The sequence below is a fragment of the Centruroides vittatus genome, unplaced genomic scaffold (assembly GCF_030686945.1).
Source record: "Centruroides vittatus isolate TY-2023 unplaced genomic scaffold, ASM3068694v2 contig_658, whole genome shotgun sequence".
NCBI lineage: Eukaryota > Metazoa > Arthropoda > Arachnida > Scorpiones > Buthidae > Centruroides > Centruroides vittatus.
This window is the reverse complement of record NW_027122410.1, coordinates 1,507,274-1,521,612: the sequence shown is the minus strand read 5'-3', so window position 1 is coordinate 1,521,612 and position 14,339 is coordinate 1,507,274. Positions and strand designations below refer to the sequence as shown.

The 14,339-nt window shown below is 32.5% G+C and overlaps 1 protein-coding gene across 4 annotated transcripts in view; it reads right to left on the bottom strand.

The window, feature by feature from the left end:
• LOC136980006 (paired box protein Pax-6-like) overlaps window positions 1-14,339 on the bottom strand; it is a 62,371-nt gene that overhangs the window by 15,928 nt on the left and 32,104 nt on the right. For all 4 annotated transcript variants that reach the window (XM_067276030.1, XM_067276032.1, XM_067276029.1 and 1 more), the window contains 2 exons: window positions 7,737-8,111; window positions 223-378 (listed from right to left, as the gene is read on the bottom strand). In XM_067276030.1, the coding sequence (XP_067132131.1) occupies window positions 223-378; window positions 7,737-7,995 (415 nt within the window). In that variant the 5' untranslated portion in view covers window positions 7,996-8,111. The remainder of the gene's footprint in view (window positions 1-222; window positions 379-7,736; window positions 8,112-14,339) is intronic.

The window sequence follows — 14,339 nt, the reverse complement described above, 5'->3', positions numbered from 1 at the left end:
TGAGGGTAACATAAAAAGGAATAATTGCTCGAGCATTTGGCTAAGCTTCAAGGATCCAATATTTATTTATAATGCTATTGTTACTTGTTATAACAAAAATTATAGGCACGAAGATCTAAGAAGAGGGGGGGGGAAACGTCATAGAAACGAACGTTGGAAGGACGTAGAGGAGGGGGTGCCTTTTGATATGATTTTTAGGGGTTTAATCGGTTATATACTTACCAAGAATCTTGTTAACTGTCGTTTGAGATGATAGAAGATGCCGTGCAAAATCGTAAGGCCTCAAACCGTAGGGCGAAAAATCAGGAAGGATCCTCGGAGGAGGTGGTGGCAACGAATCTCCTAATCTCGAATTTAAATATAAAGGGCTCAGGCTACCTAAATTTTAAAGAAAATTTTAACATTTAAAGCTATATATATCAATATTTTTTTATTATTTAATTAATTATCTGAACAAGTAGAAAAATAAAATAAAAAATTAAACGGTTTTATGACCATCCTCGATAGTAATCTATAGTTTATCTTTGGTAAGATTTAATGAGAATGTAACATAGAAGAAATTTTGGAATTTTATCGCTTTCATTGTTATTGCTTTCAGTAAATAAAATATGAAGTCTACGCCCTTCCCACTACAATAAACAATGGCTGCAACAATGATGAATTGGAAGAAAGGAGTCGAAAGTGAAGTGACTAAACCGACGACAGATAAGACAATGAACCGATATTGGACTTAATTAATTAAATCTCATCTTGTTTAGTTTTATTGATTCTTTACTGAGTTAAATCAAAACGGTTGACTAACTTTTGCATTAAACTTTGCCCCCCTTCTTCACTTCATTGAATAACAATATCGGGCTTTGAAGCGTGGACAAAGTTAGAACTACTAAAATTTCACCTTATAATTAGTTTTGTTCGATTGAAAAGAGTTGATTTAATTCAACTCAATGATTTTTACACTTGGAAATTTAAGATTTTAACGGTTTTTTTTAGATAATTTACAGTCATTTCTTCTCTCTGAAACTCGCCTCAAGATGTTACAGAAGAGCAATTATGTCTCTTTTGATACAGTTGTACAGAGGATTTACCTTTGTTTGGGGATATTTTACTATCTTTTCACTTCTATAAATGTTTACGTGTTTCTAGACCTGTTCTCCTTACAAAATTTTAAAATATCGTGAAGACCCGTTCTAAATTTTATAAAATCCACACAATCTCTTCACCTCTAACTATCTCGTAGAGTTTCTAAATCATCTTCACTACCGTAAAAGTCTATAAATATATATATAAAACACTAAAATCGGCTCCTTTGGCTAAAGGCCTAAAGAGGGGTGAACTTAATTATCGAAGCCTCTTAAGGCCTTTGGGTATAACAACCCCTCTTCTTCACTCGCTGACGGAATCTCCATTTTTTAAAACCTATAATAAGCCATGGGTTATTTTTACCATTTGGAAAATAGAAAATCCGATAGAAACTGGCTTAGAGGAGATTCCAATTATAATACTAGAAAGAATTAAATGTATTGAAAATGTTCAAAAAATCCTGACGTTTGTATTCCCCTTCCGCATCCTTAGTTCGTACCTTGAAGGCAAGATAGGATCCAGTTTGAGGAAACAAAGAAAAAATAACCTTCGAGTGAATACTTTGTCGTGGATTTCTTTAATTTCTGAATGGTTTTTTTAGGTTATTTTGCTTCTTTTTTTTGAATTACAAAAGATTACAACGAGCTGTTAAGGATATCCGTTCGAGTAATAACCGGATATCTCAAATCAAAATAATCATTACGTTAAGGTAAAGAGATTTGTCTAACTCTCTCAACGGAAAAATTAATATAATTATAGACTAATTAGTACACTTCGAAGTGCACGTATTGATTCTTTAATCCCCTGTTTGTTCTTAAATACTAAAGAAGCGATCGGGATTCTCTTTCTACTTCGGGGATCATTTCCATAAAATTCTCTTAACCTTGACGCGTTAAAACTTCCATTACAAATACTTCTAAAAACATCTAGACGAGTGTAAGGATGCCTGTCCGAACCCTCGGGTCGTATGTTTGCCCTATGATTAGGCAACATATCCGTAGTTGTCGTGCCATGATAGGAGAGGGTTGTGAAAGTATTCTCTCTCACGCGACGACATTTTTGGTCTGCGGATAAGAGGCCTTAACTCGAAAAGATTTCAAGATCCCACGTTGAATCCGATGATTTTTCTTAATATCTCATCAATTTTATTAGCTCTTCTGCTGTTCTTCTTAGTACTGCTGGAAGTTTCTCTAATTCTACTTTCTGCAGTGAAAAATTGCGTGATAATAACGTATAGAGAATACAAAAGGAATGTCAATACGCCCATCCCCAAAGCATTGTTTGAATCTTTGATTCGCGGGGCCATCGCATGCGAATTGCTTACGTTGCAAGATTGTGACCGCTTCCATTTGCATACGTCCCCCTTGTCTACAGGTAATCATTACTTACACTAAAACAGCACTTTCGACAGTTTGCAGCTCGATTCTTATGTAATTTCTTAATGTAGATTGGCAACACTCGATGGAATTCATAAAATTTGACGCCAATGGACAAACGAAGTGACTCTTTAAAGCCACAAACTACCCAATTATTAATTGCTATCGGGTGTTAGGTCGTATATACCAGATATTCTATTTATTTGTATTTAAACAGACAGATGTGACGGAATGAAGTACCCAATACTCCTGTAGTTTAGAAGAGTAGAAGTCATCATTATATTTAAATGATGGGGACAAGACCACCCCCGGGACTTAAGATCTCTTAGGAAGATTACGCCAGGACTGCATAGTCTGGAAAGGATTAATGGTGCAATTGCAAGAGCCAAACCCTATTTTGCCCTCGCTTAAAAGCCTCCGGAAATCAAAGAGTGGGGTTTTTTTATATATATATTTTTCTGTCTGTCCATCCTTACGTAATATCTAACCTGTTGATAATGCTGATATTACAGTAGTTAAAGATGTTTGAATGGTACATTTCCGAAGTCTAGTCGTCTTCTTCTGAATGATGATGCTCACGCGAGACGTTCGAAGATGAGGATGAAAAATAATAATAATAAGAAAAAAAAAAAATATATATATATATATATTTCTATTATAAAAACTATCTGTAAGATATATATAATATATATCTTTAAAATCTGATAGGGAAATAGTCTGGAAATTATTATGATAACTTTAAATTAATAGCGAAGAATTTATTTTTATACATTTATGAAACTCGTTCCTGTCAGCCTTTATCGTAATTTAACGCTTTTAAATTTTTAATAGTTAAAAAAATAAGTTTTTCTTTAATTAGAACGTTTCATTTTACATTATTTTAAATTAAGATTTTGTTTATTAATTGCTTGGTAAAGTGTCAAAATGGTGTGGATGCGAGCAATCGATATCTGTATTAATCAAGATCATTATAGAGGTATAGAGAAAAAGAGCTGTTGTTCGAAACACGAAATCAAGAAAGAAGACGGGACAACGACCTCGATCTAATTGAAGGTGTATAGCAGGAGACAGAAGAAAAAACAGCACTCATCGTAGAAGGGAAGACAACAAGAGGACGGGCCGTGGATTTGTAATTACAGACCTAATCAAGAACGAAGGAAGAATGTCACAAAAACCATCGGACTACATGAACTCAACAAACCAGTGGTTCCTGTGACGAGATGGAACCCCCCTCTCGCATCGTGCTTCGAGTACAAACACACACAAGAGATTCACTTCACTCTTACAAATGGTGTTTCGAGTATAAACAATCGCTAGCCTTGGGTCAGATTGGAAACACGATAGATCAATTGCTCTTTATACAGTTCGATTGTCTTTAAAGTCTCTATTTGATTAAGCTATTAAGGAAATTCGAACAATAATCCAGTCGGGAATTTATTACGGCGATACACCAAAAAAAAGAAAAAAAAAATTCGTAGTCGGAAAACAATCGGTGTCGTGTACGGGTGTTGTTACGTTAAAATATTAAATTAATTCGAACGTTTCGTAGCCCGGGGCAATAGAATTTTACTAGTTTGAAAATTCTTACAATTGTTAAGGTATACAATTTATTTAGAGTTTTATAGCGGGTGAAGGATTGCCGCTTATCGCATTGGAAGCTACTCTAAAGTATGGTGGTTACAAATTAAGTTCATGTAAGTCATAAACTGCCTTACGAATCTTCGGAAGCTAACGACATGATTGTTTAACGGCTGGGATCGAGAGACACAACTGGGGCCGGATGGGATTCCGGCGCCGATGCTAGACTCGGACCGAGTTTTATAGATCTTTGATACAACTGTGCCGAAACCAGTTTCCAAAACTCCTCGCTCGCCCCTGTAATTAAGAACTAGTGCGGACTAGCCAGTGTTGAGCAGACTGTGTGCTGCATCTAGTCATTGATTAAAGGGTTTTAGAGATAAGATTCTGCTCTTGCTTTTAGCATTTATTCCAGTCTGTGTCGCTTCCCCCTCCCTTGTAAATCCAGGACCTCTTCTCCCTATCTAACGAGTCGAGGGACGGTATAAAACACATACGGCACCGCGTGAGAAGTCGACAACCGTGAGTCACTTTTATAACTAGTGTTTAATTAAAAATTTGTATTGTGAAGCGGATCATAAACTGCGCTTTGTAACATTACTACTGGATTAAAAACGTATGAGCACTCTTAGGTCAGTAGGCGAATGCGATATCAACAAAAAGAATCGACAAGGACGTGATAATTAGGACGATTGAAGCTTTCACTATCAAGGACGATGTAAGAGGGTAACCTTGCACCCAACTATTGTTAATGTGAACAAACCGACTGCACCTATTCCCGATCGGAAAAGGTAGATAACAACACATGATCAACCATTCGACAAACTTCTATTCATTCTCACCTCCGGCTTAAGATCTCTAACGTTAAACTTAATTGCCAACTCAAGAAATAGTTACTTAACAATCCAAACACTTCTAAGAATTACAAAATTCGTTTATTATTCCATAACTTTTTGACTATTTCGCGAGTAACAAGGTCGAGCTTTCATTATAATCATTATAATATATATATATATATATAATTTTTACAGGTAAAGTTATTAGCGTAAAGCCGGTATAATGACTATCTAAACAATCTAAAAATCTATCTCTTGACGCCATTCTGACTTTTTGAAGATGGATGGGATGGAACCGAAAAAGTGAAACTGGATTAATTATGCGAGCTTGTCCGCCATCCAGGCGACATAAGGTGAATTAAGACCACCGAGTTGACCGACAACTAGGACAAAGTAGAATGATTAGTAGCTTATACATCTATCACTATTAAAACTGCTTTTTAAAATAATAGAAAAGTAATTATTTTATGCATAATAACTATCGTTTTCGGCCATTTTTCCGTACATTCTCCCCCCCCCCTTTTTATGCGTGTCTCTCTGTGTTTTTCTCCATCTTTTCAACTTCATCTCGGATGAATTCGTTTCCGTTAAGGGATGCGAATGGGACAATGACCTACTGAACATACCATAATAAGATGTGACAGTTTGGACGTGGACCTCCTACTGGGAAGTCGATTTTGGTTAAGTTGGCCACACCCTCAGAACGTCATCCGATGACGTTTGAGAAACGGATAACAGCCTTCGGCCCCTTGACGTCTTATTGAGCTGTAAAATAGACAGGAAATTTCTATTGTTGTTGTTTTTATGATAAATACGGCATTCGACATTTTTACCGTTATATTATAAGGTTATATTTAAAACCCCCGCCACTACAATTTCACTCGACACTAACGTTCTTTCTACTTCATTGTGTTACGCTGCAACAGTTTAATTGATAGCAATGCCTTGTAGTGGGTTAATTAACTTAAACATTAACCTGATTTTTCCACATTTTCACGTCAAAAAATATGCTATTGTTCTAACGATACGCGTATCTCCGGCTTCTGAAATTGGCCGAGTATAAAGTGCTTTATAGTATGAAAAATTATATAATTATACAGTTTTAATCTTTACACTTCGTCATTTATGTAATTCTTTTCGAAAAATTCCATAAATATTAATTATTTCTGCCACATACGACCAAAATAATGCTCGTATTTACTCTTTCCTCGATGAGTCACACCCAAGAATAATCTGTTCAAGGCACTTCGTATTATATATATATATATATTGTTTTAGTTTGGTGTTTCTATAACTGATTTTCATACGCTAATTTCATAAAAAGAAATTCTACTTGGGATGGAATTTTCACGTTGGTTTGTTTAGAAACACTTTAACGAAAATCGATGTAGAATTTTAATAATAAATAAGGAACGATTATCGAGTAGTGGAAAATTAGACCCGCTCCTCATGAATTATCAAATAAGTTTGTTAGGTTTTTTGTTTTCATATATAAGTAACGTTTCATTTATTATTTTGTAACTTAGAAAAGTTTCGACGTTCGTGCCTCTATATACGATAGATCTAATGCTTACAACTCGCACACGGTAGGCATACGTTTTAAACAATTCATGCGATCGTATATATAATTCTGCAAGGTCGCTTGTATTGTCCTATTTACAAAGGTTTTAATACAATATTATGTAAAAATTTTCTATATTTTTACATTATTTACAGCTACTTCTGCTTGACATTCGTTAAAAGTTAGGCTATAACTAGTTTAAATAAGAGAGAGAGACCTTTAAAGTGATTTAAACTATTAATAACTGTGTATATAATTGTATTCCTGTCATAACGCATTGACAAACAAACAATTAAAATACCAAGAAGAATTATTAAAATCCGAAACGTCTTTACTCCCTTTTTTTTTTTTGTTTTTAAACGTCAAACCGATCGCATTTACATACAATTCTCGCTCTATTAATAAATGAAGGTTTATACAATAAATTATCCAATGGTCTAAACTAATTTTATTATCATGGCGATCGTTTAAACTACACAAAATTATAACTATTCATTGTTTAATCTATATATTTGTATGCGATCATTTGTAAAACGAGCGAAGAGAGAGAGAGATGGGTATTTTTTTAAATTAATCATTTGCTTGCGGAGTGTCTCTAGAAACAATTTTGCTTTTCTTTGCACTTCTGAAGAAAGTAAGAATAATAGCAATTACAGGTAAAAATTGCTAGAGGCCAGAAAAGTAAAAACAAATCGTTCTAGTAAAAAGCGATGCTCAACTGCATAGGCCTAAGGCATTCATTCGACTAAGTTTTAAGAGAGAGAGAGAGATAAAAAAATGGTTTCATTTTTATTCGTGGACATTTTTCATATCAATAATAATAATTTCTGATAAGGTTAATATTAAAATTCCGATGATCGAGAAGGGGTTTTTTACGTGTTAAATTTATTTTATAAAAATTGAATTCCCGACTTCCACAATTGAGTTATTATTCGTAATTGTTTAGGTTGAAAAATGCAATTTTAATATACGTCGGCGGTGATTTTGCGTGGTAAATCTCGATTATTAATTGATTTAAAATATAATTTGGATGGAGTTATCGGTACTTTAAACGGTAAGGAGTTAAATAACACGTAAAGGACTAGTTAGATTTAAATGTCGTGCGCATAAAAAATTAATAAGGAATTAAACATTTACGAGAGGGGTTTAATTAGTTTAGAACAATTCCCAAAAGTCCGTGACCGAAAGGGAGCCGAAGTCAGAGGCGTTATCGATTAAGCGGATCAATTATTAATGGGAGAGAGTAGCTTAAATATTATTTAAATGGGGTGTTAGAGTTAACGATACGGTAGAGAAGAAACTTACCTGGTAGAAGCCCCGTAGAGACGTTGCAGGAGAAGGAGGGTGAATCATTGGCTAACATTTCGGGTGGTCTTTGAGGAGATACGGTAGTGGGAGCAGCTGCGTGAGGAAAGTGTACCATGGCCGGAATGGGAGCAGCCGGTGTTCCTCCAACAGAGGGAACAGTCGATACAGGACCCGCCGACGAAGTGTACGATAGTCCTATATTTGGACGAAGTTGATCGGCCGGTGAGCTGGGACGTTTCGGGACGCTCAAGTCCATCAAAATTCTCCTATTGGGGTTTCTCTCCTTTACCTTGACGGCCAGGTAGGACAAGGGTTGTGCCTCATACCACCCCTGCCTGCCGCGATCTCTGATAGATCTTTAGACTCGGAGTCCTATACGAAGAAGAATAAAGTGCAACTGTCAGTAGACGTGCGGTGTTAATTTTCATCAGCGATTAGACTTAAGTACTCGACGATCATTGGCTTTTGCCATGGAGTAGACTAGCGAGTAGGAAAAGTCGCGCTGATGATCCGAGTCTCTGTGACTGGAGATTTAGAGCAAGCACAAGTCGAGCTTGCTTGCCCTGCGGGTTACATCTCACCGCTCTACCTACTACTGGCTGTGTGCGTGTTTGCGTGTCTGACATATGCTGACGACGTGCGACCGCTGAGCGGTACCAGTTAGTTGTCGGACCGCCACTTAACCCGAAATATCCTTCTGCGTTTCACCTGTTGAATTAAATAATGGAGGAATAGCGTTATAACGGGGTGCCCGCTTACTAAATACGCACAATAACCCCCAAACATTTATGTCTTTCCTATTATTGCTGCTTACTGATTGAACTCTCGCGCTTCCATTAACACTAAGTAAGACGTACTAACAGGCACCTTTTAAATATGCAAATTCCAATGCCATTTACCAAATTTTTATTGATTTTTCTACGGTTTTTGCATCAATATTTAATTGCCAAATTAAAGTATCCAATCGTTATTATGCAATTAATGTCGATAATTGCATTCTCGTCCCTAATTAAATATTTTTCCTTTTATTAATTTTTATGTAATTTAATTATTTTAATTTAATTATATATATATATTTTTTTTCCTTTTTACTAGGAACCACAAATTTTCGGCTCTAAATTAACTTTACTGCATCAAAATTCGAGCTGACAAAATGACACTTTAACTCAATTAAACGTGTATTTTAACCTTAAAGAAAAATTAATAAACTGATTCTTATCTAACTTCAACCTTTAGAACAATAAAAACAAGCGATCGACCCTACGATAAGGTTTAATTTCTCTGCTGTTTATTTGTCACCTAAAATGCTAATTCTAACGACCAATTTTAATCTTCCTAAACACAATTAAATCATCGATCGATAGAAAACATAGGAAACGATTTTGAAATTTTCGTTTCCTATCACCGAGGACAATCTAAACACGATCCTTAGGGCATAAAATAATTATCTAAACCTCCAACTAATGAGTAAACATAGGAACAATCTCCCTACAGACCTACGGATCTTTATTGCATTTAGGCTAACCCACCTTTCTTCTAACTCGAAACTTATATATTAATCGATGATTCTCGAATTAATTAAGGGAATTAGGAATACAATTAACTCTTCTACGAAGGATAAATGTGATAATTAATTACGTTCCCCCCCCTATGAATAAAGCGAATCGATTCTCGTCGTCCATTAGCGACGTTTCGTATTGTTTGGAACGTAGTCAAAGTTTATGATTCTTAATCGTAATTAAAGTAAGAAATATCTAGAATAATCGGGAAGGAAAAAGTATGCACGCAATGAAAACATTGGGACAATAATAATTATTTTGTTACCATTAACTTATCGCTTGGGGCATTCGAATGCTTCCCTTTTGTTACATTCATATGTTAAACAACCCACTATAAAAGAATATATACAGAATGCAAATATTGAGATGTAGATGAGTAATTACTTATAATGGAATTTAGACCCTTAGAACTACCTTCGTAACAATATCTTTTGCTTCAATAGCAACAAAAAACCCTCTCTCCCTCCCAAAAAAAACATTAAAATGTCAGTTCGTCTTACGAGATAATCGTGATTGCGTTATTTAAATTTTTATGATAGCATTTTTCTTTGACATTTATGCCTTTAATTATGATGTTTTCCACTGAATTAAAACGATTCTTGAATTTTAATTACTTTAAACTATTAGAACTAATGGCATTAATTTCATTAATTTTGATTAATCTTCTTCTCTCTTCGGAGGCATAAATTCGATTCTTTGCTTAATTTATTCGTTATTTTTTTTATATTTATTTATGAATTATATTTAATTCGGTTTATTTTAAAACGTTTTTAGTTTATTTTTATAGTTTTTTTTTATTATTATTATTCCATTTTTATCCATTTTAAGTGATGCTACTTTAGGAGATGATGCGGAGGAGTTAGCATCCATTCCTAAAGTTTCATCTCTTCTAGCTTCTATAAAATTCTAAAATATCTGTAAAAATCATACTTTTTATAGCTTAACTTCTAAAAATCTTTCCCTTTATCTCTCGAAGGAGTAATTGTTTATAAATTCGCTCGTAATTAAAATATATGCGTATGTATAGTTACTGTATGAGAAGATTTATGAGGCTATTTTTTCATAAAATTCTACAATGATTTTTGTAAAAAAATAACCAGAAATTCTAGAATATCTCATTAATTTTAATTTTAATAAATTGAAATTACCGTATAACCAATTAATTTATCAATCGCGTGCCTTTCAAATGATGAAAAATTCCCCCCAAAAAAAAGGGGTAGATAATGACCGTGATAATGATTCTATTGTTCAATAAACAATCTATCAACTCTTGTTAATATTTTAGAAAATATTTTAATGTTATTTTACCAAAATATAATCATATTTTTTACATTAAAAAAACCTATACAGAAGTCATTTACTTATTAAGTTTTTATAACCTTACGGCGATTATCCTTTATGTGCGAAGGGTTTAGCGACGAAATTTTAGAGGTTTAACCTCCAAAAATACACTCCTAACGGATAAAATTAGCCATTTTTATTTATTTTTTTCTTATTAGTTACTTTCCCACAGGATCCAATAACGTTATGCTCTGTTAAATTTAAAGCCACCGCCGAACACCTGTCAAATTGTTGCAGTTACAGCATTTATTCTAGAGAAAAAAAATTCTCTAGAAAACTACATATAAACTAGATTAAATGCGGATAAATTTGGAGCTCTAACGTCCTTGTTGCCACACCTAATATACGTCAGGCCCTGATCTACGTTCGTTTCTACTAATTGGTATAGTTTATCTAAAGGCTTGGGGGCCTTAAAAATTCTAAAGATAATAATTTTTCATTCTTGATTGGGCCTATAAATTGGTCGAAGGTTTAGATCGATTGGCAAAACAAGAAATAAAATAAAATAAAAGAAAAGAACCTGCTTTTATCAGTAGACCTATTAGATGAAATGGTTTTTAACGTTTTTATTAATTGCCTATTTTCAATGATTCGAGCAATTCCTTTAAAGATTTTATACGATGTTAACCTTGTTCAGGCTACTTTATGAATGGGAATTGTCATTTAAATGTCGTTCACGAAGCGAAATTTCCGGTCTTTTTTTTTTAAAAACTTCTTCCTTTAACTAAGCTTACAACTGTTTAAGGCTCTATAGGAGCCTTAATTACGTTTAAACCTTTGTTATATTCATTTAAAATTATGCTATTTAATTACAAATTTAAGGCTTAATTATGATTAAATCTTTGCTAAATTCGTTTAAATATAGTCTTAAATCAATTATACGATGCATCTTTGCCTAAATTATGGAATAAATTTAAAAAATCCTAGAGTTGCACGTTGTTTTTACGACATAAAACTTTATTAATTTCTTACATATTTAGAGTTTAACTATCTATTAAATGTAATTAAAAGGCTGTAACGTGCTTAAAACCTTATTAGGTATAGCCTTAATCAACTGCATCCTTTCTGAATCGAAATACAATTCTGGAGTTAAATTTTATAGAGCTTAATTGCGATTAAGAGCCGAAATTAATCTTAATTATGTTTAAAAATAAATTAATTTCGTTGTAGCCTTAATCACATTTGAATTTTTGCTTAAAGATCAGTCATTCGTAGCCTTAATAACTTGAGGCAATAATTTTTTTTTTTTTTTAATTCCGGAATTTTATTTTTAACGTATTTAAAACTCGTTCGAACTTTTAATTACGTTACTGAAGATTTATGTGATTTTAATTGTAATTAATATTAGCGTTACTCATTAAATTAAATTCGACTGACCTTTAGAATTACTAAATCAAGTTTTTTTAACCGTTATTATACGAATATTTTTAACGTTAAACCTTCGAACTGGCGATAATTTTTATGTAAATAATGTCTGGTATAATTTTTTAAATCCATTTTTTAATTAATTAACTAATTAAAATCGAAATTAAATTACTTTAGGGTGTTTTTAAACGATACAAACTGTATAAAATATTATAAAATAACATTAGAAACGTAATGTTTGTAGGTTAATTAAGCATTAGGAATAGGCCTATATGATAAGGTTTACGCCTGGTACCAGCAAAATATTCGGTTAAATTATAAAAAGAAATTAATTTATAAATTATATAAACAGCATATTTTTAACAAAAATATATAATTATATATACATTTTCCTTATATTAATTCATTATTAAGGTGAAAATCCGGGGAGCATTGACCATGTTACTCTACGGTGATATACAAAGCAAAGGAGCGATTTTAATCACTGTTTAATGATATTATCATTAAAAAATTATATTTTTTAAACTACTTTCAAGTATTTAGAGCCATATAGAATCATTCTACTGTCAGCCATTACAGTATTTACATAATTTCGAATGTATTCTAGCCAATAGTCTAAGCACTACTTTCAAGCTTTGTAGTGCATAAATGTGCATAAAATGAAGTTAAAATGATTGAAAATGTTGAAATTAAATCAGTGCCTTAACAGAAAAATAATTAAATAAGAGCTAAATGATGTAACGTTACCAAAAAACTACAGGAAAAAAATATCAGATGATAAATGAAGACGATAAAAGATAATTGGAGACAAAGATTAGAATGAATTAGTCAATATAATTGCAAGGAATATCCATTTATGTCAAGAATGGCACTAAAATGCTTCCTTTTAACAGCCATACGTCTCGTTAGAATGTGTTATTTTTCCTACTTCCAACGTAATATATATTTGATATGGTATGATAATAGCCTTAAGGTTAATAAAATGATATTTAATCGTTAGTGTGAGATATGAAGAAATGTGAAGGATAGGTTAATTATCGTTCCAAATGTTCCAAGGTAGATATTATCCAAGTAAAATATAATTAACTACGCATCTCGATAACGTTACTTACAGCCTATAATTGCTATCGATAGTTCATTTATCCAATGAATTATTGTTATATCCTACACTTTATCTTCTTATTCTGACTTAAATAAACTTCGTAAACTAGTAATTAAAGTATTTTATAAATGTAAAAACTTGAAAGAAAATATACAATTTTTATTTTTATTTATTACACTTTTAAATATGATTTATAAATCGCACGTCCACTCGACGATACATTGACGTATATTTTTGTCATTTTCTCTTCCTTAAAACCAATTAAATCTATTTCGAAACGTTTTAATACATTTAAAATTATTTTACAAATTGTTAATTAGTTAAAATTATTTAAAAAGTAACGGAATATTAAGCGTATCCCGTGTTATACGTATCGAGAATATGGCCAAATTATCTATATTTTTATAAATTTCTCGGTAATAAAAACAATTAAATTCGTTAAAATATGATTTTACCGAGTGTTTAGATAGTTTTAAAAGTGTATTTTTAACTTAAAAATTAGTAGAAATTACTCAAAAATGCGAAATTTAAAGCGAAATTCGACATCACTTACACTAAGAATACTCCACATCATCGCACATTTTTACAATTTCCCGCGTATAAAACCGATTAAACGTATTAAAAACGTGATTTATAAATGCTCAACCGACTTAAAAACAATTTTTACGCTTAAAAATTCGTTAAAATAACTGGAAATTTCAAGTTTATCTCCGCAGTTTTATAATTAATAGGGAAAATTTTCGATTTTTAATACGTGTGGTTAAATCATAATTTATGTTTTTGATTAAGGAAATAGGTAAAACTGTTTATGTATGTTAGTAATTTAATTAGTAGAATAAAAACTCCCTCGATACCTCTTACTAAAATATGTACAACCCCCGAGGACTCATATACGATAGACAATCCATTGTATCGATTGTTTGAACAATAAATATATCAAAATATATGAAAGCAGAAACATGTTAGGAGCATATCTAATCAAGTAGAAGATAGTTTTGACATAGATATAATGGACTGTATGAGTGAGTAGTTATGTATAGAAGCGACTTATCAAATATTAAAATGGATCTACTTTCACATAATCAATGGAATGAGATTAATTCCAGCAGAAAAGCATAAGTTCGACTAATGAAAGTAACCAAAACAAACAAACGTTTAGGTATATACATTTAATATTGTCACGCATTGGACAGCTTCACTTTTCAACTTACGTCTTCGAGTCACGCATCAATA